A 24,886-nucleotide genomic window follows, 5' to 3' on the forward strand; every position below is an offset into this window, starting at 1 on the left:
AACTAATTGCTTGAGGTCATTAGTAAGTCTAATGAAGAATAATGATTGTGGTTCTTTTTTTCCCCTTTTTACTCTGCAGAGAAAGTAATGATTGTCTGGGCTCGGTATAATACCTATGTTATTACTTAAAAAATGGTCAGTAGCGCTAAAGGATGACCTGCTCTTTGTATAGGTTTAGCACTGCTTGCTATAAAATGTGTGAATGGAAATTTGGCATTCTTGGAAATGGAAAGTGAATCTAAGCTCTGTATGGCAAGTCCATCTAGACATACAGCTTGTGTTCCTCCTGTGTTATTTCCAGTTCTTGTACTTCAATGGCTGTCTTTCATTCTATTGCTGGGTTGTTCAAAGGGAAAGTGGTTCATGGAAAAGCAACCATGTACACTATATATAGCTATAATATTTTAATTTGCTGAATTGTTTGTTATATGAGTACTCTCAAGTTTCTACAGTTTGAGGAACTGGAGAATCCCTGAAAATACATGATTTATCTATCAATATCCAGGAGAGTTTGAAAACAAGAGAGCATGCCTTGTTAATTTTCTGAAGTCCTTTTTAAGTACCATAAAAATGTTGCATCAGATTAAGTGATATTCCTTGGAGATAGTATATTTATGTTTTCTAAAATCACTTCACAAGATTCCTCGCTGGAGATTATGAGCTGTGGTAAAATGATGTCGAGTGAAAGATGAAATGGGATACTGGCTAATTCCCAGGAACCAAGGAACAGCCATAGATGGATCTTTTCATAAAGGAAAGGAGCTAAGAACGGAGTAATCCAGCAGCCTATTCCTGTCAGAAGGGGGATTTTATTATACTGCTGGGCTTCTCCCTGTCTCAGAAGTGAAAGATGGTTGATGAGTGGTAATAGCACAGAGAGGAGAGACAAATGCTGTCCTGCATCCTGAAAAAATTGTACCATATGCTCTGGGAAAGTAAACATACCCTCCGTATTTCAAAGAATCAGAAAGGGAAATGGTAGATGGGCTTTTTTTTCTGAATATATAATCTGTGTGGGATTGTTGGATTTTAGGGGTAAAACCTCTACATTTATTCCTTACAACTACAAGGCAAGAGATTTTGAGCACTGATTATTTGGGTAGATAGTTATCTGTCTGCCAGAATCTGGTGTATCTCCATGCAAACTTTGTGCAACTTTTTGCCTGTGTGTATTCCCTGGGGAATTTCAAAGTAGGGTGCCTTTTCTGCATGTTTGGTTTGGTACATTGTTATTAACAGCTATGTAAAGTGCAGCCCATTGCTGCCCTAAATAGCTTTCATTTTACACATAGAAACAGAGAACCCAAAGGATTGGGAAGAATGGTGCATTGTTTTTCAATTTTTGTTCTGGTATTTTAATTTTATTGTATATTATTATTTCCAGGCAATTTATTAATATCTGCTGGCAGGTTTTGAATATAGATAAAGTAGGTGACAATATTGTCTCTAATGAGTGTTGGTTTAAAAATAAATGAAGGAGTTAAGAAGGTAGTGGGGGAGAAGCATTTCACAAATTATGTTAATTATCACATATGTCAGTAAGAAGAGTTCAGTTTATGAAAAAAACCCCAGGAGAATGAACAAGGTCTGTGGTAAAAGGTAGAAAGTTACAATTAAAATACACTGAAGAGGAGCAATACTAACAAGAGTGTGAAGTTTCTCTCCTTTTAAAATGTCTTCCCGAATGTGGCAGCTTTACAAGCTGAAGTGAAGTTAATCTTTAAACATGCAACTCCACTGTTATCGGAAGACTAATGCCTCAGGACCATAATAGGACATCTCTTCATATCTGAGGCATAACTTAAATATATCTTTCCCCAGCGTTGCTCGAGTTTTCTTTCTCCTTTCCACTTTTATTGTCAACAATATTCAACCAGGACTTTTTCTTGTCCCTCAGTGCAGTCTCCCACAGATCTGCCTATTCAAGCAAGCAAAACAGCATCCATGAGATGCTGTTACTAAAGGCTCCTAAGTTAGGTCTACCCATCATTTTGCAGATTTAGGCAGTCTTTTACATGCTGCAGCTACCTACAGTGTTCAGCTGTGGTCAGCTGGAGTCGCGGCCCCTGCAGTTCTGCAGCTGGGATTTTGCTGGAGCTCATAAATGTGGGACTGTACTTGACAGTCCTACCTCTTCAGCCCTTGCTCTTTGCTTTGGGGATATGAGCTAGTAACTACTGTTGTTGGCTACTTGCCTTGTTGACAAGAGATGGAGGCAGCCTTCCATTAGTTTGTAATTTTTTTAGTAAAAGTATGGTATGGGGCACTTTTTTAAAAGAAAAAAATAGTTTTGTGTGAGTGTTCTTAAATTGTGATTTTTATGAGTTCTCATTTAATCAGGTAAACATGTGGTCTTATGGTCTTGCACTACAGAAATTGTTATTTTTTTAAATATTAATAGGACTACATGACCTTTAAAAGTCCCTTCCAACCCAAACTATTTTATGATTCTGTACTGAAGGTGTCACTTCCCTGACTGCAGACAGCCTGAAACTGTAGCTCCACGAAGTATGAACTGCCCAGTTATTGCAAATTAGATATCTGAGGTTTCCTGCCTTTATTTCAAGGTCTCCTGGTCCCAGCAGCATTAAGCCTTACAAGTAGTAAAGCACTATTAAATGGGATTAAATGTACCTCACTGAAAGCCCATGTATTTGCATCTTGTGTTTTTTTCTCTAAAGGTCAACATATGCTATGCAAAGTATGTTTCATACATTATTGTGTGTACTATTCAGAAGAGGGTAACTCCTTTTAGAAAAAGGTTCTGAGCTGTGCTGTCAGATACTTTAAAGGACTTGAATTTCAAACTGAGGTTGGAGAACACAGGGGAAAATTTTCCTCAGCTGTATTTTTTACAGCTAATGACTCATGTAGGTAGAAGTTCATCATCAGAATCATGAGGCTCACATCAGTGTTCTTCTCTAGCTGTGAGCCACAGTTGTATAAAGTTTTGCAAAGGCAAGAAGGGTTGGATGTAGAGGATGATAGATGACGGTATAGTAAATCAGTGTTGCTGCAGAGTTTATAGGCTGTTGCTTGCAGCATCAAGAGCTCATGCCATTGAACTCTGACATTTCAACTCTGGAATTTGCTGATGAAGGATGGACTGCTACAGAGCTAATCAATTAATGGTTGATCTCCCTGTCTTTCTGATACATTGTACTCAGATGTTAGTGTCTTCTAAAGCTGTTGTTTAATTTCAGACATTGATATTTATTAGAAAGGAACCTAAATCAAGATCAGCTGTCTGAACACTTGAGTTCTTAAAATTCTAAAGAAAAATTGTAACTCAGGCCAGTTTCTAATCCTTACATTTATTTGCACTAATCTCTTTAGTGTATTTTTCTCTTAGGCGTGAAGTGATTTTATAAACATGAATCCATTAACTGTAAATTACTGCTATACTAAATTAGATTCCATGTCTCTGTGATAGATTGTGGCTTTACTCAGAGGAGCAATGCAAATGTAATTTTGTGTCTAGTAAATAGACGTGCTTTCCTGTTGCCTAATTTATTAATCTTTATCCATACTCAAGTTTATGTAACAAAATGCTCATAAAGAAATGAATCTTTATTAAGCTACATTGTTACAGCATGCACACATCTATATGATACTTAAAAATATTAAAATTATTGGCCTAAATCCAAAGCTATTCTAAGTCCTGGTCAGAGAATGAGGAAAGAAACAGTCTTTTGAAGAGGTTCCTGTGCTTTTCTTGTTTATGAGGCACCCAAAGGAAAGCTGTTCACCTCTCAGGGTAAGCTGAACAGCCTCAAAACCCTAAAGAACATGCCACTGCGATGTGCTCTTTACTGCTGTGGGGATCACGGCAGATTATAACAGAAGCTGTTGGAATCTGCTATGGGCTATGCAAACAGCTACAGCTATGGGAGTACCTTTACTGAATCTTTCTGCCCAGTGTAAAGGATTCAAAAGACAAGCTAGTACCTCTCCTCAGTTCTACCTGTGGTTCAAGAAAACCTTTTGAGTCAGGCACCTACGTACAATTATATATATGATCAGGTATGTACATTATTTTATATATAAAAATATATATGAGGGGTAAATTACAGGCCTCACAGTATCCTGTCTCCAGCAGGAGCCAAAAGCAATGTCTGGAAAAGACTATGAGACTACTGAAGACAAGAAGCCATTCTTTCCTAGCTTTCTGCTGTTTACTGCTCAGAGACTTCAGAAACTTCGTATGTAATACCAGCAGTGGATTTCTGTTCGCTGAATTTGTCTAGTTGCCCCTTGAACTTATTGTTAAGTTTTAGCACCCGTAGCATTGTGTGGCAGGTTCCATATACTAACTGCACGGTATAAAAGATCAGCTCCTTTTGCTTGTTTTGGACCAGTTATCTGCTAATTTACTTACTGCTCTATTTTCTTCAATTTCCTTTGTAGGGAAGAGTTACAGGCTCTGCTTGTACTTGTTCTTGGAAAAAAAAGGGAGAACAGGCAGTGTAAGTCATCAGCTCTCCCTCCAAGTGCTATTTAAAAACATGCCTATGTGTGGTCAAAATCAAAGAAGACATGACAGAAGGAAAATACACACTATAGAAGTGCAATGTTGCGTTGCCAGATAGTTTTAAACATGTTGTTCTGTTAGTTCATTGGCGTAGGCTCTCTAGAGGGAAGGTGTGTGTGTATGTATGTGTGTAAATGGGGCTTTGATCTTTCTAGGCTCCCGACTGTTCTCTTGGATTCTCAGTAGCAGAAGTTCTGTAGTGCCCTTATGATGACTCAGAGATTTGAGCAAGAGAGCTGTGCATGAGCAGTCCTGGGGGCAGGGAACCAGATAAGGGGACCACAAGCATCTGCATTTGTGAACTGTAGACAGTGAGCAGATAGTAAAGCATTAAATGCTCAGAAAATATCTTGGCCCTTCTGGACCTGTAGGTTTCAACCTGTTTTCTGTTTAGTATTCACTAAAACCAGAGATATAGTTGCTTTCAGGGTTTAATGCAGATCAGCTGAAGGACCACTATTACTGATTTAAATATGAATAATATGCCCAGGTTCTGTTTATGCGGTTGTGACATGGGCAACCACAACACAGAGCTTGATAGAGAAAATCCATATGAAATTAGATTATCTGTTCTGCTTTTCACCTGTCTTCTAGATCATCTATCTGTTCACTTCGTCATCATCATGGATAGATCGTCTGTCTGTTCACTTGATGAGTGAATACAAAATGTTCATTGAAGAAAACCCCTATTTTTTGCACCGTAGCTTATTGTTCCAACTAATAGAGCTCACAATATAAATATAGTATGAAGCAAAACAGGGTGGTGCAATGGACAGAGGGAGAGCACAAGGAAACAATGAAGTTGTACTAAGCAACTTGGTAGACAGTAGTCTTTGTGGCACAGACTGGTATTACTGTAGATGTTTGTTAAGTAGTGTTAGTATATAGATTTCCATATACTTCAGAGTGACTTTAACAACCACTGTCACCACAAGAATCAAGTCTCCCTCTCTCCTCACTCCCTGCCACTGATTCCTGTCCTCACACTACCTCCTACCATGGGCCAGCACAAGTGTTTGCATCTGTATGATAAACTGCATTGGAGAGTTGAGCTTAGAGTAAGCATTTTTAATTTTTTTTTATTTTTTCAGAAATGTTAATTTTAATTTAGATAAGCTCCTTGGTTGGGGTCAACCTGGAGATGCCCCTGTACTTATGTCAGAATAACAAAAAAATGGCATGGTGCAAGAGTAGCAATGAGCAGCCAAAGCAGAGCAGAGGGTTTCTGCAAGAATGCACATGAAACAACATCCTGACCTAATTTACTAAGCAGTTAGAAAACTGATGGACCATATAAACTAAATTGCTGTATCACATAAATTATGACAGTATAGGAATTAACTTGTTTAGTTGAATAGAAACCAATTTTAATCCTTTTGAAGCTAAAAAGAATTGTATTGGTCCCTCCATCTCTAGGAGATCAACATTTTGTGTCATCAGATTTGATTTGGAGAGATGAAACACTGAACCTTGTCTGTAATTCATAGTTTAAAAGACAGTTTCTCTTTAAGAATCTTAGAGTTTCCAACAGGGGAGTACCAAGATCAAGTTGTTTGTATATAATAGAAGTTTGCTTTGTTTGTACCCAGTTTTAGCATTGGTACAAGTATCCATGCTCTATTTTAAGTGCTTTTATTTATAACCAGTGGGACACAGCACTAAGGCACACGCTACACGGTAGCATAACATTCTAGAGATCTATATAAGTGGGTTTTGCTTTTATTTGAACTTCTTGTCACTTTGTTCCCAAGGAACTCTGAGAAAATAACAAGGGCTATCTTGTTGATGTCTGCTCCTTCATTACTAATGTAATAATGTTCTGTTTACAGAGGCATGTTTGCCATAGACAGCCAGCTGTGTTTGTGTTACAGCCATTATATTGATTGTGATTGTTCTAACTGGACAGTGGTTTAGCTTCATTTCTAAAAACATGACCCGTTAGCTTTAGTGGTTTAGTCTACAGTTCATCAAGAAGAGTCTTATGGTAGTAATAATGAAAGAATAGTAATAGAAAGAAGTGACATTAGGAGAGTTATGGAAATTTCAGTGGTGGATCTAATATGAACTAGATAGACCTTTTCAGTGGGCTCACACCTAAGTAAACAAATAGATCCTAAATTGCCATCTTGGATAAAGTCAGACCTTGAATTTTTAGATTGCTAACTGCAGTATCTTATTAACACAGAAACCCCAGTGACAATTAATTGAAAGGAGAAGCTTGCTTGAGGCAGCAATTGTTATCTACAGTAGCCTTCGTGATCGCAGCAACTACTGATAGTCACCTCATTATGAGGTGAGTAATGAAAGCCAGTAATTCACTAGAGATTGTGAGCACAGCAGACTGCTTGCATAGCACATATACTGTACAGTATTAATAGCTCTGTAAAAGACATGGCTTGAACTGGATGGCAAGCACTTGACCAGAAGACTGAATTTCCAAAAGGGAAAATAGTTTCCAGCACTAACAGAAGGAAACTCAAAAAGAACCATCAACTGCAGTGACAAAGTTAGACACTGCCTGGTAACTGAGGAGTGGACAAGACACAGGACGTTCAATTTTGCAAAACGTGCAAGCTCAGATAGACCTATACAAATTGTTTAAGCCCCAACTCCAAAGGCATATAGATACCTCCAGAATTGCAGAATGATTTACTTTGTCTCAAAATGGCTATGCATAAGACTGTAGGAATAGATAAAGAATTTAGCGAATCCCTTGGAATATGCTGGAAGTGGGATGTCTCTATAAACACATGGCAACAAATGCTGTGATGTACTTCAGGTGTTCCATATAAGAAACACAAATTAGCAAAGTAGCCAGCTGTTAAATTTATGCTAAAGTCATACTTTGTATTTCATTGGCTTCTAACTTTTCTTTTTTCCCACTCTTGTATGCTAGCTTTAATTTGAATTATTAAGACTTTTTGATCTTTGTTTAACTGTTGCTGAAACCAATAAACTTCGGACGGTCTGTCTCCAGAGGGGTAGAGGATGTGACAAAATTATGCAGTGGGCACCAAAAGGTAATTCCTGGAAAACATGTAAGGAATGTGGAGCTATAAAATTTTCATTGAGAAGTTGGGTATAGAGGTGTTATCAAGTGCCAAGCTTAGTAAGCAGTTCCCTCTGGTGGGCGCACACCGGTATTCTTTGCCACCTTCTGCAAGAAACAGTCTGGAAAAAAAACGCTTCCTGGCTTTAAACAACCTCAGAGTAGCACATTGATCAAATCATCTGTTAAACTAGGCAATTACAGTTAAATTAAAAGGTGTTTTAAAGAGTGAATGCATTCAGCATTTTTTTACAGTTGAGGAAAAATGTTTTAGTGGCTATGTATTAAATATAAAGGAACTAATTTTGCAGACATAGCTAGACACCATTCTGAGCAAGATCAAGTACTGGAAAATGGCAATTCAGGTTTTCAATAATGATCCTAAAATTAGACTTCAAAGCTTATATTTAAGGCTTATTGTCAAAAGTTTTCAGCGGCCAGCATGAAATTATGCATGTGCTCAGGTACAATAGGATCTTCAGACCTACAAAACCCAGTTCCACAGTAGTCTTCTAAAGCTTAAAATTACACTAATCCCCAAAGAAAAGGATGATAAAATAAAAAGCTATCTTTTGCCCCTCCATACTAAGCAGTCTCAACCCATTTCTTAGTGGCATCTGTCCTGCCTTACCATCCTATGCTGTTTAATCTGCTCTGTTTTCTTTGCCTTGCAAGTATGGTATATAACAGGTTCTGGGCAAGTAAAGCACTCTCTTCTCTCCTTTTTTTATCCTTAGGAAAGAATTTAAATCCCATTTCTCTGTTAAAAGCTTCAAGCAATCAGAATTGTCTAACCTTTTATTTGTTGTTTCTGATAGATCTCCTTTAAGCAGACTCAGTGACAGTTTTCCAAGTTGCCTTTCCACCTTGGACCATTTTTCTCCAGACACTTTTTTCTTAATCATTTCCCTAAACTTTTCTATGTACTTGTCATTCCCGTTTCAGTGTTGGGCAGCTGCTTCATCAACAGTAAGCCACCAGTTTTATTGCTGGAGCGAAAGAGCAGGGTAAAAAGTAGGGAGAATGACAAATGAAATGAGGAGCCTGGGAAGTGGTTATTTGCCCTACGTTGTGTGCTGTCCCTCCATCAGCCATTAAATCGCCACTGAACTACTTTCCAGGCAAGAGAGAAACATCTTTTGCTGTTCCCTGAAGAAAATGTTTGTTGGACCACTACCCTTCCAGGTTCACATTAACAGATGTGAACTTTTCACCAAGCTGTGGATGAGGAAATACTCTCTAAAATTAAATCGGTTTCATCTGCTTTTATACAAAAGCATTTGCACAACATAATAAGTCAGCTTGGAGAAAACACTTTTCAGCAGTATGTGAACAAAAAGCTATGACAGTTCAAGTCTCAGAAGTACCTCCAGGGCAGTCCCAGAAGACACATCAGTTTCAACCATAATTTCAAATAACAGTCTTAAAGATGACATATTTCATACTTGATGCTAGATGTGCATCTTCTGATAAAAAACCCCACATGAGTAGAAATACTCTGTATCTTTCCAGTGCTGTGAAGTTAAATACTTAAGGGATGTTCATTACAGGCTTTTCTCACTTCTAATGCAGTCACTATCATTGATTATTTGGAAATTTTTTATTGTAGATGTCCACAGCTGGTTTTGTCTTGCTGTTTACAGACCGCTTCAGCTCTAGCCCACTTATAATTTAGCACCAGCTTCTAAGGGTTATGGGGGAACTGTGGATCCTTATACCAAATTGGATGTTATTAAGAGGCCTTTCCCATTATCATTAACTAGATCAAGGAATGATAAAAAATCATTCCAGTTAGAAAACACCACTACTGTAAAAGATAAACTACTTGCTACTGTAAAAGATAAATGTGTCTCTGACACTGTATGGGTGGTGGCCCCACAAGCTCCCCTGTCTGCATTCTGCTGAGCTTGGACCTGGAGACAGTAATAACTAGCACCCTGACTTGGTGTCCAGGCCTGTGAAAGGGGCCTTTATCAACACTCAACACTTTGCATACCTTCAGTTTGTACAGGCTCTAACTTCGATGATCAGATTCAAGCCAGGGAGTTGTCGCGGTCTGTATGTTACTAGTTTCCTGACAGAGACATATCTTGTAGAGAGCTGCATGGATGTGCTTTGTAGTAGTAAAGGATGTGGGACTATCATCGGCTTTAGTGACTGACTGATAATGGAGAACTGCAGAAGAAGCGTGAGTACTGAATAACATAGTCTGAGGGGTTTGTCTTCTCTCATGAGACAGATATGTCCTTGTTAATAATTTGCAGCATCAAATTGTAGACAATAGGGCTAGGAGAGACATGGACATCTTACCCAATTCCTCTCCACCAAGCCAAGTCAGCTGTCCCGTAGCCATTCCTACCACTTGTTTATCTCAGACATTCTTCAAGATCTCTGGTGATGAACACCCCAAGTTTTTTCAGGTATTTGTTTCCAGACTTTCACTGTCTTTACATGTAGAATTTTAATCTAATCTTCCTTTCTACACCCTATCATTTTCTGTCCTGTAGCATGGCATCACATAGAAGTTCAGACCATGTGTCTGTCTAAGCTCACATCCTATGTCGGATTGGACTAAGTATATATTATTTAATTTTATACATGTTACTATATACTTTCTATATATCAATCTATAATTTCATAAAATATGTCTTGCAAATTATATAGTATATATTATTATGTTATATACTACATATATTGTTATATTTTTTATATAGGTATACGACAAAGAAGAGTAGAAGAATAAAACATTCAAATAATCCTCTTTCCTCTGAAATATTTTCTCACCATCAGGTTTTAAGAACTTCAGAGCTACAGGTTGCCTACCAATCCCAGACCTGAATAGGACAAATTATTTCCTTCCTTTTACACCATTGCTTTGAACACTATCTATCTTCCTTCAGTCTTGTCTAGATTAAACAAAACCTACTTGTACTTTATTTCATATCTTCCAGACCTTTTATCAGCTCTGTAGTAATTCTCTAGACTAATTGCAGTTGGTCTGTATTGTTCTCGAAGTGAAAGGCCTGTGTCACCACAAGTTTGTGTAACACCAATATTATTTCATACCTACCCCTTCCAAACTAACCTAGGCCATTTCCATCTTTTAATGTGTGCTTGCTTATTCTTACTTAGGTGCAAAACCTTTTACTTCTTGTTTTCAAATTGCATAGCATTTATTTCACATCACTTCTTGTCAGGCCAATTAAAATGCTTGCCTTGCTTTCCTCCTGTTTTCAATTCCTCTCAGACTAAGTGTCTATGCAAATGTAAAACATGGAGTTTCTATTCCATCATCCATCACATTTAATTAATATATTAAATTATACCAGATCTAAGTCAGATTTTCTGAGAAAATTGTCTTTATAACCTTGCATTGATGACTACAGTTTTCCAACCAACTGTGCTCCCTCTTCATAATTTCATTCAGCCTCTTTCTCTAGTTTGCTTGTTAGAATATCATGTGTGACAGCAGCAAAAGCCTTACTAAAGACCTGTAACATATATATGGGTCCTGCCTGGTTCACATGGCTTCTTATTCTGTCACAGAAGGAAATTAGATTGTTTCAAGATAATTTATTCTTGGGTGTTTGGTGTTGATGGTCTTACTTGGTTTTACTTCTTATCTGATCTCCTAGCTGATTGCTATTTATTGGCAGTTTACCAACAGCATATAAGAATTAAATTTGAAAATTATTTATTTAGTTTACATTGGATTTTTTTGGTTGGTTGGTTGGTTTTTTTAAAAAAGGTCTGTGGCCTTTTGAGTTTTCTGGAAGCTGACCCACAGAGGTGATTCAGAGGTGATTACTAATGGTTTCAACATTGTTTCAGCCAGTTACTTAAGTTTCAACAAGCAGTGGATATTATTGTCACGCTTAGTAATTGGGCAATTTTCAAAATTCTTGAACTTCAGGACATTGGGGAGCTTGTGATTAAGCCAGTGTGGCAACGTAACGCTGCTTTCTCCATTTACTTTGCTCTGAGAGTATTTATCCTTATGACTAATATTTTTCTCCAGAATGCTTCCAGCAGACTCAGCCTCTTTTTTTCCTTGCCATGCTTCCAGCCTGTACATTTGCATTGGTGGTCATGAGACCTACAGGCGTTATGTCTGTTTTTGCATCAATATATGCAAGTAAGGGTCTTCAGTGTGGTGTCTCTTACTAAAGCATGGTGATGAAGAAAGCATAGTTGGATTTTGTGAGTTTATATGTTCTAATTTCATAAGAAGTTGTATAGTCTTCTTCCAGAGGTAATAAATTTTTGAAGGTAAGCCAAACCTCAAGTTTAAATGAGTTAACAGAATACTCTTACACAGTAAGTTTAGAGTATAAGAAACCCTTCTACATGAGTAAAGGAAAAAGAGGAGGAGGCTATCCTCTCACTATGCAAGCTTGTTCAGCCTCTAGTGGCTATTGCAGACTCTACTGAAAAGCTTTTTATTTTGGATTATAATGCTGTGGATGCTCCCAGTTGTTTCCCAGGCTCAAACTCATAACAAAAGTCTATGTCCTCAAAGGGAGTTGAGAGTTGAAATTGGATCTTTCAGCACAGTTCTTTCAGTTCATAAATCACTCTCACTTTCTGACACCTGATTAAGGAAAGTCAGCAAAGGCAGAAGACTTATCTCTGGCTCACAGAGGAATCTGAAATGCCCAAATGATTTCTTGGATGTAAATGCAACAGTGAGATAGCCAAAGATGTACATTTTAACACAAAATGGTTGCTAATCATTTTACTGCAAACACTGACACATGGGATTACTGTATAGTTTAGGAAGGTGTACTCGAGCGGGTTTTTGTTCTGTGGCAGGTTTAACTGCATGGACGTAGCAGGAAATAAGGTGAGGTTGATTTAGCTCAGCAAAATGAAGCTTGAGAGGAGATATGATTGCTATGTGTTTCTGTGTTGCAGGTAACCATTGTCAGGGGAAAATGCTACTTAATTTGAAATAAAATTCTGGTTCCTAAACAAAAACGAATAGATATAAATTCACCATTATTAAATTTAGGCTGAAAATTAGATGAATGTGGAACAACAAGGTGAGGAATGGATGAGGGTTTCAGTAGTAGAAGTAGAAGAATGGACAACATTTCAGAGCTATCATGAAGCAAGAATTGGCAGAATTTGTTGGCAAGCCACTGAGTGGAGGAATAAATAGGATATCAAGCTTATGAAATGTAATGATGAAAAGGATGGTGGAGATGGGGAGTAACAGATGTCATACAATGTAGTCGATATGCTTTTATCTTGTACAGCTTCAATTTATGACTGAGCACTCAATTATAGATGTCAGAAAAACATCAGCAGGGTGAAGAGGAGAAACCAGATCCAAAATGTAAGTTAGATAATTTCTGAAGTAGTGATGGGGGTAAGAATAATAAGAGCAAGTGAAGTCAGGCTGCCTGTTTTTCTGAGGCAGAAAGGAATTTAGAGAATTTCCATGCTTGTGTGCCCTGCTGTCCCGTGCAATCCCCCATCCCGGGACTGCTGACTCCTTTCACACCATGATGTGTCTTCACTCTGAGCTGTGACTTAGCACCAAAGTAGACCAAGTAAAGAGCTTTAGGTGAAAGGCATCCTGAGGGGATGGTGGCTTTCAGAAGGGCCACCTGAGGGCACCTAGGCTCCTGTGGTGTCACTGGGACTCCTCCTACCAGCTGAGCAGCTCTGGGTCATCCTCACTGCCTTGTGCTGTTGATACCATCTGTCTCTGGACTGAGGCAGTCATTGCATGTCATCACTATTCTCCAGGTCATCTTTGTATTTAAAATATATATTTAAACAATGAATTTGAGATCTGATGTTCTTTTTCTTTTGATACCCAGTTGTTCCAGTGAAGTCCTTCAAAATGTCTGCTAGATCTAGCAAAGGTGTCGAAAGTAGTACATTCATCCAGAGAAAACGTAGTTTCATTCTTGAAGCAATTCTCAAACTTAGCTGAATGTTTTCTGTTGAAAATATTCTTGTAACCAGAAAGTGAAATCTTAGCATGTAAAAATGTTATAATGCTTTCTTCTTTTCTAGATTAAAACAGGAAGCACTTTTTTCATGAAGTGACCATACATAACAGAGGGATGTGTGGGATACTAAATGATGATGATAAGTTTGGATAGAAGAGCACTGGAAAAAGAGACGGGTTTCTGTGTAAACCTGAGAAAGAACCTTACCTTTAAAACTGTTATTCTACCTATTTAACGTGATGCACAATCCAGCTTCACTAAAAATTATGCAAAAGCCGTGGAGGACGAAATAAGGAAAAAAGTATAGTCTTAAATGATGATTGACTAGGGCTTTTTTGTCTTGTTGAAATAAAATGTAGCTGGCTACTGATTTCAAGGCTGTGTAGCGACAGTGGTTACAAAGTGCATCAAAGTCAGTGTTTCTGGTCTCCCTGCTGCATTAAAAATATGCAGCAGATAAATGATAAATAAAAATATTTTTATTAATTATTATTTAAAATGGATATTTAAAATGGATTTAAAATGAGTGCCCTTACATACAACAGAACTAATAATTTCTCTATTTCCACACAGCCGAGGCAATGAGAATAGACTAGCGCTACGACGACAGACCATTCTCCGGGAGAAGGGAAGGAGGCAGGCCAGTCGAGGGCCAGCGTATATGTTTAATGACCACTCAACAAGTCTTTCTCTTGAGGAGGAGCGCTTTTTGGATGCAGCAGAATACGGAAATATTCCAGTGATTCGCAAAATGCTGGAAGAATGTGCCTCACTCAATGTGAACTGTGTGGACTATATGGGGCAGAACGCCTTGCAGCTGGCGGTTGCCAATGAGCACCTGGAGATCACAGAACTTCTGCTGAAGAAGGAGAACCTGTCTCGGGTTGGGGATGCCTTGCTTTTGGCTATTAGCAAGGGTTACGTTCGGATAGTGGAAGCCATCCTAAACCATCCCGCATTTGCTGAAGGCAAGAGGCTTGCATTGAGTCCTAGCCAGTCAGAACTCCAGCACGATGACTTCTATGCATACGACGAAGATGGAACACGGTTTTCCCATGATGTTACACCGATCATTCTGGCTGCTCACTGCCATGAGTATGAGATCGTCCACACTCTGCTGAGAAAAGGAGCTCGGATCGATAGGCCACATGACTATTTCTGCAAGTGCAGTGAATGCAATCAGAAGCAAAAGCATGACTCTTTCAGCCATTCTAGGTCTAGAATCAATGCCTACAAAGGTCTGGCCAGCCCTGCTTATCTGTCTTTGTCCAGTGAAGACCCTGTAATGACTGCCTTAGAGCTCAGCAATGAGTTGGCTGTGCTTGCCAACATTGAAAAAGAGTTTAAGGTAAGTAGAGGGATACCGATTCTGACAGACACAGAATTGCAAAGTTCAATCAAAGGTCTTTCTCCCATTGCTTGAACAGTAAGAGATCAGCATCATCTTGAGAAATCAGCAGGATGATGTGGGAAAATGTATAATTGTTTAATGAATGGGAGATTTAAATCTTTGGGAATGTCTTATGGCTCTGGGCTGAATGTAATTCATGCTGCTTATGTAGAAGGTGCCAGTGAACTAATTCTCCACTTCCTGTCAGGCAGGATAGGAAGGGAGTCCTTTCAAACCCTTGGGTGAAGCTGGCTTAGGACAGGGGAAAGAGGAGACTGAAGTGGAACAGTTTGGTCACTTATGCAAACTGAATTGCACAGTTCTACTAAACCCTCATACATTCTCATTATTTTCTTGTAGTTGGACTGAAAGCTTTCTCACTTCTCACAATGTTTTACAGTTATTTACTAAAATAACTCCAAATAATGTCCTTCTTGTCCTTTTTTAATGTGTTGCTTTTCTCTGGTGTTTCTACTAACCTCTTCCTCTTTTTTTTACTTTTTTGTACCTAGTTATTTGTGAACTCTGTGAAGTTAAAGACTTTTTCAGTGTTACATAGAATTTTTAATGTTAGAAAAATGCATGATTTAAAAAAAAAAAAAAAAAAATTGAGACCCAGGGATTCAAGGCCCCTTAGGTCCTTGAAGCATGAATGTTCTTTTGGTTTTTTTTAGTTATGTAGCTACAATGGTGCACAATCTACAAAAATATTTACCACAGTTTATTTGTGTTAAGACAGTAAGAATGTAAGCTTTTTGCTCTCAGTAAATGCAAAGTCAGGCCTTGTGCAAACATAGGCAGTGTTAATTATGACTTCGGTTAGCTAAAATCACTTGGACTGGGTTTACCTTATGGGACCCTGTTGAAAGCAGATGCTAGTATATGATACTGCTGTGACAGAGCAAGATATCTAGACTTCACTAGCAGGAGATCAAACCCCTTCCAAAGAAGTACAAGAATCCTTTCCAACATTGCGTTAGGAAGAGTTTGAAGTTGCCATGGTCAATATTTAAAGTTAATCTTCCTAGGAGTGGCACAGTTCTCAAGGCCATGAACCCATCTCTGCTCAGCCAACCTGAGCTGAGAGGCTGCAATTCTGAATTGATTAGTCCTGACTCATTCTCGTAGGTGTACCTTTGTGGCACCAATCTGTTGTAAGAAGCTGAAATATTTCTTGGAGGAGGAGTATGAAAGGGGTTCTTAAAAACAGGAGCTAAACAGCTGGAATAGGAGCAGAGGAGAATTTTTATTTTATATGAATAAGACCAAATTCTGGGAAGAGCATTTCAGCTTAAAGCAGAGGACGAAAGTCTGCCCCATGAAGTCACTGGCAGAAATCCTTAGGACCTCAGTGGACTGAGATTTCATCCAGTACTTTCATATACAGTTCAGAGAAGAGCATTTAAACCACATACTCTTGTTTCTTTCTCTTTAGCAGCTGCTGAAGATGTGAACAAAAGGACTTGATTAACTTAAAGGGGAGTAAATTTAGAACAGAACAGAAAAACATTTTTCATACACCGTAAATGCAGCCTGTTAAGTTCACAGCTATGTTGAGATAAATAGCATGTCTGATTTGTAGGGACTGTATAGCTCCGTTTACCACAGTTGGAGCGACACAAGCTAAGATTATTATAAAGATAAAAAAAATCATAATCTGGAACTGTCAGCAAGAAATGTCCTTCAAATGTATGCTGCAGTACACAACTGGCGAGATGAACTGGGAGTGCAGTATTTGTCCCTGGTGCCGCCAGGGCAGGGAATGGAGCACACGGGTGAGAAAAGGTTGGCTGGTTCAGAAAGCACGCTTCTGCAGCCTGCCCTGATGTGCCATGAGGAGGTCCTTCCTCAGCATGACCTGGCTCATCCCTGAGTGACTTTTGGTTTTCTAGTTCCTCTTTTGCCTTAGTTGCCTCCTTTAAAATTAGAGCTCTACTTCTAGTGTAGTGTTATATAAAGAATTGCAACAGAGATTTTGAGGTACGGTCCCTCAGCAGAAAGAGGAGGCTAGACAAGAGACAGAGCAGCTCCATATTGCTGGGCGTTAATCAGCCAGGCTCTGCTGGGGACATACATACTCTTTAGAGTAGAGTGAAGGTGAATAGGAACAATGAGGAGCAGGCACACAAGGCAACACGGAAATTTAACTCTCCCTTAATTGAAGGTTTCTCCAGGAGCAGGCGGCTGGCAACATAAGGTCTTTTGGGAACGTTTTTGTAGGTATTAAAATCATGTGGTGGTTCTGGATAAATATTAAAGACAAGGGAGTACATTTATATGTGCATTGATGAGAGTTAACATTTACGCTATTGATAGGTGATAACGTTTACAATATCTAGACAGGCTGGGGGCTTCACTGAGAAATACCTGGCTTAGGTTCAGTGCAGGCGGTACAAAGGTTGTGTGTACAAGCTGCATGAAATGGACACTGTCGTCTTTACTGTCTGGGCTTGTTTATGCTCCTGCAAGCTCATATCCCTGCTTTCAGCAAGGTATCTAAAAATTGTTGCCCTTACTTTATTTCAGGAGTTTGCTACAATTATCCAGATAGTGTAAAAATGTGTTTTTCATAAAAATGTTTTACACGTGTTACTGTAATCAAAACAAGTGTATTTTTAATGTATAAATTAGCTGGACATGGCAAGTCTCTGGCTTCACCTAGGGTTTGCCTGAGCCATTTATAGTGTTTAAAACCTTGCCTAAATGAAAACCGAACTTTCTAGTAATACACTGTTTTAAAAGTCACCTATTTTATCATGCTGATGGGGTATTGTTGCAAGGGAGCTTCCTAGTGGGTGCCTACAGTAACCAGTGGCACAGACAATTCCCAGGACTTCCTCAGAGGCAATGGAAAGGGTTGATGCTGAACTGTGATGCTGGTTGCTTCGTTACTATCTTATAAATTACTTCTTTCTCCTGTCTTACACCATCAGTTAAGGTTAGAGATAACGCTGACCATGAAACTGTGATTCATGCAAAACAGGAAATGCCATAATCAGTGGAAACCACTATTCTCTGGAATAAACATCTGTCTTTGCTTCAAACCTCTAGGAGTGGTATATAGCATTACATGCCTGTTACATTTGGTTGCAGGTATTGTTTTTACAAGTGTTTTGGAGGATCATTCTTTATTAGGAGTAAAACCAGAAAAAAGTAGAAGATGACTTCTGAAGGAAGACTAACTGGACAGATATGTCAAGCACAGTGTGGGAATATTTCTATACCAGGCAAACAGCTAATTCAGGCTTCCTGAGTAATTCTGAGATCTTCAGGATTTTCTGAACGCCATTTAATTTAGCTTTTTATGACATGGCTAAGTGTGCAGCTTTACAAGGTTTCATAATATGTAGAATATTTTTATTTTGGGAGGTTGCGCTCGTATTTTCTGTCATCAAAGCTGTTTGCCCACCCTAGAGCTAATATCTCTTTTATGTCCATTAGGATATAGATGATATCTGACAAATGTCCTGCACAGATGTGGCCTGGAGTTTTGAGAGGGACAGCTGTGGCCCAGTGCTGTTCAAAATGGATAAGATTTGCATCTAGTACAAAGTCCACTGCAACACACTGTTTTATTGGTTAATGGGATGGAGTGGAAAAATGTATTTTTAAAATAAACGTGCATATGTTACTGTTTGCTGTAAATTAATAACCCCTAATAAGGTGATCTGAGTTTGCTTTTCTGATGAGAAGCAAAACTCAATTTATCATCTCAAAGTCTGATTTTCTGTTTGTTTTCATTTATACAACTCCCATTACAGAAATCAGGTCCCAGTCTTCATTACAGGTATTGTCAGCTCTTTTAGAGAAAAGTTAACATCACCTTTTAGAGAAGAAGAACTGAGGCACTGAAGGAGTAAGAGCCACCTTTGTAAGGGGAATAACGTGTTTATCTACCTACTAAGATACCTAAATCCAACATTTAGGTCCCACTTACATTCACAGTGCACTGTGAAATCCTAAATCCTCATATAGCAATACCCGTGTTTCTGGTCCTGGCCTCTACAGTTCACTAAGCAGGGCCAGGATGTGGTCTAGAGTACTGCTCCATCTCATCTGTGGGATTCAGTGTCAGCCTGCATCCTGAGGGCATTTTCATCCCAGGCACAGTCTGGGGGACAGCATAGCCTGTAACTGATCACAGGAGGCTGTGTGGAGAAGGACCCTTTCTTCTGGGAGAAACAGCTGTGGTGATGCTCTCCTGTTCTCCTGGCCATACTCTCCTGCTTACGTGGGCAGAGGTAAGGCAAATCATGGTCAGCTGAGGCTTTCAGACTGACCGTGGCCTGCTTGCTCCCTTATCTGGGACACTAAGACAGTCTGCGGCTGCTCCTACCACGAAGAGCAGGTGACCCCTCTCAGCAGCAGCCACTGTCACCCCCACCCCTCCTGTCATTCCTCTACCACCAGCATCTTGTTCCCCTGGTTCGTCATCCCCCACAGCGCTCACCCAAATCATCACCTTCCTGTTGCAGGGTGGGAGCAGCCAGTGCTGCCCCTCGTCTTTGGTGTGGCAAAATATGGCAAAATCGGGTTTTTCCTAAACTGCTGAGGAGCCCTGAACCAATGTTGTCACATGTGTCAAATAAAGCATATGCATCCTTTATTGCAGAATTAAGGGCTGATTCTTTTTAGAGCCTCCAACTGTAATTTAATTGCTAACTACCTTCTCAAGTCTCCCAGGACTGCTTTTTTAGTTCATTAAGTTTACAATTTGCAGTAAAGAAGTCATGGAATTATCTGTGTGCCTTTGGCCATTTTCAAAAATAAGTTAAGCCAAACAAATTACCATGTTCCCTTGGCTCACATTAATGGTAAGAGACATGTGGGACTCGGGGTGAGGGGAAAGTTTCTGTGCATGTGTGAGAGAGAGACACTGAGATGGCAAGAAGAGTGTATTAATCATTTTTGCTGTCACTACACGTTTTAAGTGGACCAAGGAGACAGGGGGCAAAAGGCGGCCCGTGCAGTAGTCTCTGCAAGTTAACACACTTGACTTTTTAGAAACAAAGTTGCCCAGCTAGAGCTGCCTTCTCTGTGTTCAGACCCTGACAAATCTTCCCATAGCAGTTTAAGACATTATCATCCCATCTGTCCTCCATAACCTTCCCTAAGAGGATAAATTCTTCATGAGGGAATATGTCTCAAGACAGCAAACTGTGAACTGGAGCAGGGTCATGCATTGCCTTCAGCTGACTCTGCTGTGTTACAACCGTCCTGTGCCGCGGCTGGGGCAGAGGCGGTGATGCTGGGCACCGCTTGATTTCCCCAAAGCTCATTTGCTGTAACCAGACCGCCAAGGAGATTTCAGCTCAGCTACCACCGCTGATCACAGCTGGGGCAGTATTTCACAGGAGGGGAAGCTGTTTTACTGCTTTTGCAAAGGAGAAAATAAACTGATGGAGTTCATGGATGAATTTACTGGGTGCTAAAATACACTGTGATACTGTGTACAGAACCTAAATTCAGAAGGGATAATTCTGCAAAGTGTGAATGGGGATATCTGGCTATTTTTAAAAGTGCCCATTCAGTATTCATTTTGGCAAATAGGACTACACTCAGAAAAAATCATATTCTTCATTAGAATAAATTATCATATGCGATTTTTGTTTTGAGACTGCCCAAAGGCACTGGACTCCACCATGGAGTAATGGTCTCCTCACATACTGTTTTGAAAATCCATGTAATGTCTCAGTCACCAGAGCTGGAAAATACTGAAGAGTATGTGTGAATGTGCATGTATACATGTATCTCCTACCAGAAAATATGCACATACCAATATATTACAAATATATTACAATATTTTGTAATAGTTATTTATGAAGGACAAAATATTTTGTTCCTGAATTTATTGAAAAATGTTCCTTTTTTCATTTGATGTTCAAGGGTTAGATATCAGTTTGGAACAGTTCATAGTACCTAATCGTACAAGGGTGCATAGGTTGACTCTATGTTTTTCCTTTGTCTGTGAATCTCAAATGGCTACTTTTCCTTTAATTTTGAAGAGGACATTTATGTATTAAAATGATTGAATACTGAATCTTATCTTAGCTGCTGCTACAAAAATGAAAGCCAAACAGAAGGTGATGTATTACTCTCAAAAAATGTCTTTCTGTAGTGCCAAGAAGTCAGGATTTTGGTTAATCTCTATTGTTATTCTTCTGAAGAGAGGGAAAATAAATAATACAATAATAAAATATACAGCATTTCACAAAATGGTTAGTTTTGGTATTTAGCTTCTGTTGTCTTTGTAGAGAAATGACATTAAAGTTCCTTTCTCTTTTATGACAGATCTGAGCTGTCTTGCTTACGTTAAGTTATTAAAAAAATAAATCAGTAGCAGTTTTATGTAGACATACAATAGTGTCTATAACTATTTGTCTATGAATGTTTGCATCCATCTAAGTAAAGTGAAATGTAAAACTTGGATGCAATCCTTTAATATATCCAAGTAATAAACTGGTATTGTGGTGTTGTGGGTAATAAAGCACAAACATGCATGAAGTACATCCTTGGCAAATAAATTAGGGTATTCTATATACTCAAAATAATGGTTTCTGTTCCAGGGTGTGTATTAGATGGCAGTTCGTATGAAGGAGGTAATTAAAAAGAAGGGACTGAACAGGGACTAAGAGTGGGAGAAGGGGGAATTCTATGAACAGACCAGAAGAGGGGGAAATGTGTCACTGTAATAAAAGCATTCATAGAAAGTTACTTTGAACATGAGATAGAGACTACATGAGCAGTCCTGTATGGTGTGGGGTCGTTGGGGGTTTTTTCATTCTTTTGTTTGGGAAAAATTCTACAGTAATTTCATCTTTTTAAGACATTAAAATTAGCAGAGATCACAAAAATACCAGAAGTTGTTGACACATGTATGAGTAAATCTCTTCTAAGATCTAAGTCAGGAGCAATCTATCTGTACCCATTTTTTAGCTTTAGATATACATCTATATCTACATCCATCTAACTCCCTATCTGTCTAGCTACATTCATCTTTTATGACCCAAACACAGCTGCAAGGAAGGAGTGGTTAACAAAATGTGGATTGCAATGATCAAAATATCTTTTTCTGTTTTGACTTACGCCTCTTGGAAAACAGTGGCTGAGAAGAATATTTGGTTGTTAAAGCAATAAGTGACTGAACTTGCAGTTGCAGAGCAACATTTTGGCTTACATGCCGAAGCTTGTTGTGAGATATGTGAGCCAGAGAGCCTTGAGCTGAAGTTAGAGATGTGGTATCAGCATGCTATCTGAAGCACTGCTGACGCTGTTGCTGGAAAACAGCAATCAAATCGTGTTTGCAAGCTAAAAGAGATGTTGGAAAATGAGAAATATAAGATTTACAAGAATAATTTCAAGGCCTAAGAAAACTCAATATATTTATGTAATTCTCAAGAAGGTTGGGAAGTCGTTTAGACATGTTCTCTGTTGGATACTCATCTTGTCCAACTGGGATCTCTACAGTGTAACTTTCTACATCTGAGCTAGTTGTCTAGCCTTCTGTGAGAGTCAGTGAATAGAAAATTTCCCCTGTGCTATTCATCTCAACTTGAAATAGTCATTAAAATATGTCGTGCAGTATTTCTGAAAGTGTTTTTTTATTTTCAATGGGCTCTAAAGCAAGTCTAGAGAAGTAACTCAGGTGTAAAAATTGATAATGTAGGTGTCCAAGGTAACCAAGAGTCCTACTCTTTGAACGTTCAGGGGAAGCAGATGCCTGATAATAAAGTGCTGTTAATCTACCCAAAAAACCCATAACAAGATGCAAACAAACTATTGATGCTCACAGATGTGTAGCTGGGATATAGAACTATTTCTCTCATGTTAGTCTAAACAGCAAGTTATCTTCTTTCTTCTTTTCTTTTCTAGAATGATTACAAGAAATTGTCTATGCAATGCAAGGATTTTGTAGTTGGACTCCTTGATTTGTGCAGAAATACAGAAGAAGTGGAAGCTATTTTGAATGGTGATGTAGAGATGAGCCATAATAATGGAGAACATGGTCGCCCCAGCCTTAGCCGCTTAAAACTCGCCATTAAGTATGAAGTTAAAAAAGTAAGCAATTATATTGATCAAACAGACATGTCATGATAGTGATATTAAATTGTGCTATTATTAAATGTTTATGTTTTGGTAGCCTCTGACACTTAAATGAACATTTGGGCCCTTCTGTACAGTGTATTTTACAAACAAAAGAATCCTTGCTCCAAATAGCTTTCAGTATAAACAAGAAGCAGATATTCAGGGTGGATACTGGTCACAGTGAGTATGAGAGCAAATGGCTCTAAAAAAAGGTGTAGCTATATACAAAATTTGTAGGTATTTACTTGTTTTTAGTTTTAATCTATTTAAAAAAAAAAGATGGAAGATATTTGCACTACTTCTGCAGCCTGGAAAATTATAAGATTTAGTAAAAACCAGAGGATAGCACAGCAGTCCTGTGCACTGCATGATAACAAATATTGATACACATTTTTTTCAAGCTGTTGTGTCTTACTCAGAAAGTTGAGAAAACTTAGTGAAATTGCGTGTCTCACAGAAAATATACATTTATCTATAAAGAGGATCAGAGACACAATCCAGGAGTAATAGGACCGTGGTTCTCACTTCTGAAGAACAGCAGGCTCCAGGCAATGTCGAATACAGGAGTTATTGTCCCTTCTTTGGCTTACTTTCCTTTCTGCTGTCAGTTTAATACTCTGGTCTGCATCGGAAAAGTGCTCACTGAAACCAGCTGAGTTAGTAGCTGCACCAAGACTCTTGAATTACCCAGAAAACTTATCTTGGATAATAGAGATTGTCAAGTTCTAGGTGACATGTGTGTGAACCAGGGAGAAATGATTTGTGTGATGAAGTTTGTACAACTGAAAATCAAGAAGGTACAGCTCAGGAATATACTTTGAAAGCAGGGTACCCTAAAGTAGAGCTATCTCCTGACAGAGCAGCAAGACCTTTGATAAAGCTTTCCCTACATAATGAAATGGATCAGATCAACACTGTGAAAATAAACAATTCCTTATTTTATCAACAAAAAAATAGATAGGGAATCAGGACTCTTAAATATCCAGTATGGACTGAATATACAGATCTAATTTATCAGGGAAGAGTTGCAGATCTCTTACAAAAATTGAGTTCACATCTCTGGGGGACACCTGGAACATTTATATGTGAGAAGGATTTATGTGTTCATGAAGGGAAGAAAAGACGACGACCATTTTGACTGAAGAGCACCTACCAGCATATGAACACAAACCTGCAAAACACTTGGCAAGCTACGGTCAATGAAGAGAGCTGAAACAACTTTTGATGAGAAGATATCACATTGACCTTGTCCTTTATAGTATTTGAGTCTTAATCTTTCCTTGAATGTGAACTTTCTTTCAACACTTTCTCTTGCCTGAATAAAGACATTTCTTGCACCTTCAGCCAATCATCCTTTAAATATAGAGAACTGTTCTAGAAAAAAACCCCAGCAACTAGCTTCAGTTAAATTTTTAACTGTATTTCCAGGTCTAGACTTAAAAATTTATGGTGCACAAGAATCCACTGTTTGTTAATATCTACCTTTGTAAGATGTTTCTTATACTCTCCAGAGGTTTGACAGAAAAGAGTTATAGGCCAAACTTCTCAGTTTTGCAGAGTTTGTCCAAAAGATTCCAGAACCAACTTATAAATAGTCCTTAGCTGATTTCCTGCAAAAGTGACAGCTGTTTTCTTATGCCCGCTGAAAAAAATGGTATTTTCTATGTTAGCATGTGAAAATATGGCATATTCTTTCTTTCATAACTAAAGAATATATAGCATCCTTCGCAGAACAGAAAGACTTAAAGTTTTGGAATTTCTGAAGTAGTAACATGAAAATTATAAATCTCAGAAACAAGTAGAGTTTGCCCAGATAAAGTTTATGTTTAATTACCCTTAGATGGAAATTAATAGTTTGTGATAGAAGG

General features: G+C 38.6%; 1 protein-coding gene across 1 annotated transcript in view; it reads left to right on the forward strand.

Moving 5' to 3' along the window:
- The window catches only part of TRPC6 (transient receptor potential cation channel subfamily C member 6), a 96,611-nt gene that overhangs the window by 42,079 nt on the left and 29,646 nt on the right, over positions 1-24,886 (forward strand). Inside the window, exons 2-3 of the mRNA XM_072855060.1 lie at positions 14,117-14,891; positions 22,806-22,991. Of these exons, the coding sequence (XP_072711161.1) occupies positions 14,117-14,891; positions 22,806-22,991 (961 nt within the window). The remainder of the gene's footprint in view (positions 1-14,116; positions 14,892-22,805; positions 22,992-24,886) is intronic.

The sequence above is a fragment of the Ciconia boyciana genome, chromosome 1 (genome assembly GCF_034638445.1).
Source record: "Ciconia boyciana chromosome 1, ASM3463844v1, whole genome shotgun sequence".
NCBI lineage: Eukaryota > Metazoa > Chordata > Aves > Ciconiiformes > Ciconiidae > Ciconia > Ciconia boyciana.